Below are 6000 nucleotides of genomic sequence, written 5' to 3'. Positions count from 1 at the left end.
ATACGGACACCTTTTCTGTCTTATCACCCTGCAGCATCGCCTTCCGATAGGGCCGCCGAGACATAATACAGGTGAGGAGGCTGCAGGGACTGCTGGTACGGAGGGAAACGCAAGATTTTGAAGAATCCCTTTCATGTGTCCTTGAAAGGATTTTTTTTTTTATTAGCGTCTGAGATTACAAGTCAAAAAAAAAAAAATCTGTTATTTAAAGGGGCCAGCATGGAAGATTTGGTAGCATATGTATATATTATATATTCAAGTGGTATGTATATATTTTTTCTTATATATATGTATGTATGTATGTATGTATGTAGCCCCACTTGACTTCACATCTCCCTTGTATCATAGTGTGATGTCAGAATTTAAGTTTTGCATACTTGGAGGAAACAACTGCACCCGAATTAGTGAATCTGCTCTTGACGGAGACACAAACTCTCATTTATGGCAAACGAAAGCGCAGCAATGATGTTGGTGACCACGCAGAGGACAAATGAATATTTCGAGTGCGTTTAATGTCAGCAGTTCCCAGAAAATATTCCACTAAGGGCGTTTAAAGCAAGAAGTTGTCGCGCGCGCGCGCACACACACACACACACACACACACAGCACTGAAAAGCTTAAGCGCTGCTTTCAATTATTTCAATAAACGGCTTAAAGCTGCCCTATAGGCTGCAGTCCCTCACTCTGTCGTCAGAGGGCGCACCTCAGCTGCGCAACCTGCGCCGCTCTCTGTCCGTCCCGCACCTTCATTGACTCATTCAGGATGTGCAAAGATGGAATTCGGCGTTTAATTTATCGCAACACGGTTTCATTTAAAACGGCGTTGTTTTTTTTTTAAAGATTGAAGATGACGAATTTCCAAATAGTTGGGCGGGGGGTTAAAACATTGGAAACACGGTCGGTTAGTCCTCGTTTCCAAAGTATTATCTGACTCAGAAAATACATGACGTGCTAACAGCGCGCCGTTAAGCTTGTACCGAACAAAGTGTGGAAACGGGATGATGAAGAAAAGAACCTTGTTGCGCGCAGAGCTCCACCTCTGGCTGAGTGAGTGACTGACTGACTGACTGAGCGAGGGAGCGAGCGCCGAGTGGGCGTGTACCAAACACGCACACAGAAGGAAAGGGACGCACGCATATTACGGAGTGCAACCTGCGGGGATCAGTGTCGGACTCTCACACGCAGTCCCTGCAGGAGTAGGTGGCCGTCAAGTGGAGCTGTGACGGAGCGTTGAGGAGATCAAACTCTTATTTTTTCCTTTTGTAAGACGCGAACAACTACCGACAACGGCGCACAATGGATCCGGTCGGGGGCTTTGCTCCTCATTCGTCGGCGATCTCCCTCTGAAGCCGAAGGTGCCACTCGGAGCGAACAAAGTTTCACATGGTGCACTTTATCCCGGAGCGACGCGGCGCGCTCGGAATGAACGCGGGGCCGACGCTGTGTTACGCATTTGCCTCGAGGAAGCGCTTCCAATGGCTTGATTCGTGAGACTTATCCCGCTTTTAATTCGCGGTGAGTCCAGATTTTTTTTATATATATATATATACACATATATATATTTTTTTTAATAGTAAACGCTTTGACTGGCTTTTATTTACTCATCAAATTTTTTTTTTTGTATTTATTTATTTATTTTTTATTTTTGTGGGGGTGAAACTTTTCGTTGACCCCCAAAGCTCCAAGACCAGAGACACTCCGGAGAGCACCGCGGGGCCAACACCATGACCGGCTGCTGGCTCGCCTCGGTCGGATTGTGGTGGAGCGTCTATCAGTGCACGGTCCTGGTCGCGGGGGGCAACCATTCGCTGGGCGGCGGCGGCGGCGGCGGCGTCGGGGGCGGCGGCGTCGACGCGCACCCGGGCTTCATCCACCGGCGGCTGCGCACGCACGAGAAGCGCGAGATGCAGAAGGAGATCCTGTCCATCCTGGGGCTGCCGCACCGGCCGCGGCCGCATCTGTCGCACGGGAAGTACAACTCGGCGCCGCTCTTCATGCTGGACCTGTACAACACCATGTCCGAGGAGGAGGAGCTGAAGAAGAGGAGGAAGAGTCCGGAGGAGGAGGTAGAGGACGAGGTGGTGGAGAAGTTGGGCGGGAAGCCCGGCGGGAAGCGCGAGAGCGGCGCTAGGACGACCGCAAGCCCCCACCTGGCCACCAATCAGGAGAGCGCCTTCCTGAACGACGCGGACATGGTGATGAGCTTCGTCAATTTGGGTGAGTGAGTTGCCACCTGCGGTTGTTGTTGTTGTTGTTGTTGTTGTTGTTGTTGATGTTGGGTGGATAGAACCGAAACCGAACCTCGCGCTCAACCGACGGCGGTAACAGGTGTTTTTTTTTTCCCAACTTTTTTCTTCTTTTTTCCCCCGCGAGGCTCCTTTTTCTCGCAGTAGGGGATGTGAATTAAAAAAAAAAAAAACAACCAAAACAACCTTTAACAAAACCGAATCAAAATCCAACTTCGTTTATAAACTCGCGCGCGTCTCATCACTCACGAACCCACGCTGGGTGAGATCATGGCTCACATACGGGGTGGCAATACGTAGATACGTGAAATGACTACATTAGTTTTCATGATAGGTTTTTGTGTTTAAAAACTAAAAAAATATAACATGTTGTGAGGGTGACCTTATAATAGCTGCAACACCTGTCACCATTCCTATGAATGAGAGGGCAGCAAATCTTCACCAATGTTAATATTAATGATAACAAGCCTGTTTGAGCTTGTTCCTGCTGTCCGAGGGTTAGAGTTTAGTGTTGCATTAAAATTCTTAATTCTTGAGTGACTTGTTTCCACCAAGAATATAAGCCAGGCCAATCATCGAGTGAAAAAAAAAACTTTATACATGTTAAATAGTTGCATATTGAAGAAAAAAAAAATAAGATTGAAAATTGAGATTCTGTGGAGTGGAAGTATAAGGTCTTTTAATCATGCAAAAAGCACAATGAGTTGCTTTGTGCATGAAATGTGCTATATAAATAAAGCTGCCTTGCCTTGCCTTTTGTCAAAGTATCCCTCACTGTACTGTGATGTATGGGGCGGGAGGGGGGGGCAATGACCACCACTGGCCACGACGTAGCTCCGTCCCTGACGCGCAGGCTCGCGGGGGTTTCTGGAGCTGGGAAGAGGTGGAAGAGGTGGTGGCCGTCGCTCCGCTTTTGTTTCCCCAAACGAATTTACCGAGATTCCGTGGTCGCCGGTCCGCGCCGCGCAATCAACTCCTCCCCCGCCGTGATTTATGTCGCCGCGGGATAAAATAGAGCCTGCGCACTCAGCAAAACCGTCAACCACCGCCCGCTGGTATTTGCAACGCGGAAGGGCCGCCGCCGCCGCCGCTGCCGCCGACTGCCCGTTGACCTCCAGAGCCGGGTGTTTGTGTTGCTGCGGCGGACTGGCCCTTAATTATCCCCCCAAGCGACGATACAGAGGGACGCTTTAATCAGAACGACATTGGAGCGTGAAAGCCACACACAGCCCCCCCGCCCCCACCCCCTCCGCCCCCAACTCCTCAAAAAGCAATTCCCAGTGTTTACTGGGAGAGTCTAAACAGAGCGCCTGGAGATAAACAGGAGAAGGAGCTGCCAGAGACAGACGCTGCCGGACACAAGGGCGCTTGAAGCCTTGATGGATGGCCATTCTCTTCAGGGAACTGACGCCTACGTCTGTGACGGCAGGAAACTCCAGGCAGCGGGTTGCATCTCCACACCTCCTCAGCCGTTATTTGATCATTTTAGAGCGAAAAAAGTAACAGATTTTCAACCAATTCCAACCCAGAACCCTTTCTTGTGTCGTCGAGTGTGCATGGTTGTTTGTTTCGACGCGATGGCCCCCGCGATGAACTGGGTTTTGCCTGGCCTTCGTCCTCAGATAACTGGGAGAGACCCCAGCACCCCGCGGCTCGGAGTGCACGTGAAGCAGGCGGTGGGACATAGATAGATGGATATTCAATGAACAACAACATGTTTTTTTTTTTTTTTCTTGGAGAGTAAATAAAGCCATCACAAAAGATTCCTTTTGGAGGAAAGGGATTGAAACGTGTCATTGAAATGCCTTGCGCTCGGTCTTAGTGTTATCGTAGCCGTAGACACGATGCGACTGGCAGTTTGTCGTTCCAGTTTTTGCGTGTCCATTTTGGTGTGAGGCTCGGAGGGCATTTGAGTCAGAAAAGAAGCGAAAAAGTCTTCTGCTTATTGGTCCCTTGAGAGTGGATGTTGCAACGTGCTGTGATGAAAACCAGATATTCAGACAGGAGGTGGACGCCGCTTTGGTATCAAGTGTCGAAAAAAAAACCTCTCCGTTGGCTCCTGTGCGGGGAATGTGACGGTGGGGGCACTCTGAGTGTGTTGTGTGTTTTCTTTTGTGCGCGCTCCTTTTCTCGCGCCGTGAGTTCGAGGTCCGAGCCGCTGTGCCGTTGCACATCTGGCTCTCCGCTTTGATTAATTGCGTCCTGTGCATCTTTTGACGATTCCCTCAGATTTCTGCGGCGACCGGAGGGATTAGGTTGCCATCTCCTCCAGCCGTGGAGTCCTAACCGCCCTGGAGGAGGAGGAGGAGGAGGCGGAGGGGGAGGTGGAGGAGGAGGAGGAGGAGGAGGGACGGCTTCCTCCCCGAATGTGATTGTAATTAATGTTGGACAGGCCAAGGCTTTCCATCTGCTTTGCAAATAAGGGCCCGAGCATGACTACCGTGTGTCACTGCCATCCGATTGGTTTTTAATGCTTGTTTGGAGGAGTTTTGTCCGCAGCAACTTTTGAAGCCCCTTGTAATAATAACAAAAAAAAAAAAATGGCCTGGGGAGTCTCGATCTGAAAGTTCTGGGTGGTCTCTCTTATTTTGAAACGGGTCGAAAAAAAAATCTGGATATCACCTGTGGCTGAAAAAAAAAACAACAACAACAAAAAACAAACGCTGGACAAATTAGACTGGGGATAAATGGAGGAGGAAGAAAAGCCAGAAAATCTGTCTGAAATCATTTGAAAAACACGGAACGGGATGTGCAGACGGGGCCTGCCGCAAATGTGGCTCTCGGGGAAACGTGCGCTGGTGAGGCCAAGCTCAGGGAAAGAGGAGTGGCGGCGACTGGGTCCGCGAGCGACAGCTGTTTGGAGCATCGATTGTTCTTGTGATGACTGAAAAGGCGAAAGGGAAGCAGGGCAACCAAACCCGTGCGATAACCACAAATCGACAGTTTCTGGGCTGCTGCCTCGACCTGCTGCAGCTGCGCACCTGAGGGAAGGATGGAGAAGGGACGACGTCACGAGAGCTCAGTTGCATGTAGCGGCCAGCAGGGGGAGGAGAGAGAATCTTTTATTCGAGCTACACGCACAAGACACTCTGGAATGCGATGGCTCTGCATCCGCAAGCGCTTTGTATGCGTCTCTGTGTATTTTGTGTCTGTTAAGCTTCAGACCAACCGTTTAGCTCAGCTTCAAATTATGAAAAAAAAAAAAAAATAAAGTGCAAAAACAAGTAATTATCAACAATTGAGTCCGGCGGCACCTGATTTTGGCCAACGGTTTCCGCCACCTGCGTGCGTGGATGGATCGCACTCCGCCCGCTCTTGAACAGAATTTACCATCTCGCATTAGCGAATCACCCTCTGCGCCAACGACCCCCCCCACCCCCGCCCCCACCCCCCCGCCCCAGAGTGACCCACGGCCAATAAAACTGTGGCAGTGATTTAAGCTCCGGCCTGACCCGGTGTCTTCCGCGGCCAGCTGCTGCAGCGGTGCAGGGATAGAGTGCTCATTTTTTAAGCGTTCTCTCCTGGGAGGGGGGTAGATTTAAGAGCCCCCTTGTTACATCCAGTCTCAAGTGTTCTCCCTGTGACAACACACAATCCCCTCCCCGCACCGACCTCCTTTTCTCTGTCGGGTCATCTTTTAATTTTTTCTCCCCCCCCCCCCCAAGCTCAGAATCAGCAATGTTGCAAGAAGCGGTGAGCAAAAGCAGTGGAAAACTTTAACCTGGTGTTGAAGAAGTATAATTTCCAGCTCCCT

General features: G+C 50.2%; 1 protein-coding gene across 1 annotated transcript in view; it reads left to right on the top strand.

Moving 5' to 3' along the window:
* Positions 1 to 866: 866 nt before the first annotated feature.
* bmp6 (bone morphogenetic protein 6) overlaps positions 867 to 6000 on the top strand; it is a 43715-nt gene continuing 38581 nt past the window's right edge. The window contains exons 1-2 of the mRNA XM_076013746.1: positions 867 to 1515; positions 1680 to 2217. Of these exons, the coding sequence (XP_075869861.1) occupies positions 1725 to 2217 (493 nt within the window). The 5' untranslated portion in view covers positions 867 to 1515; positions 1680 to 1724. The remainder of the gene's footprint in view (positions 1516 to 1679; positions 2218 to 6000) is intronic.

Source organism: Nelusetta ayraudi, unplaced genomic scaffold (genome assembly GCF_046127955.1).
Source record: "Nelusetta ayraudi isolate G7.1 ecotype Tasmania unplaced genomic scaffold, CSIRO-AGI_Nayr_v1 ptg000155l, whole genome shotgun sequence".
NCBI classification, from domain to species: Eukaryota; Metazoa; Chordata; class Actinopteri; order Tetraodontiformes; family Monacanthidae; genus Nelusetta; species Nelusetta ayraudi.
This window is presented reverse-complemented; position numbering and strand designations above follow the sequence as displayed.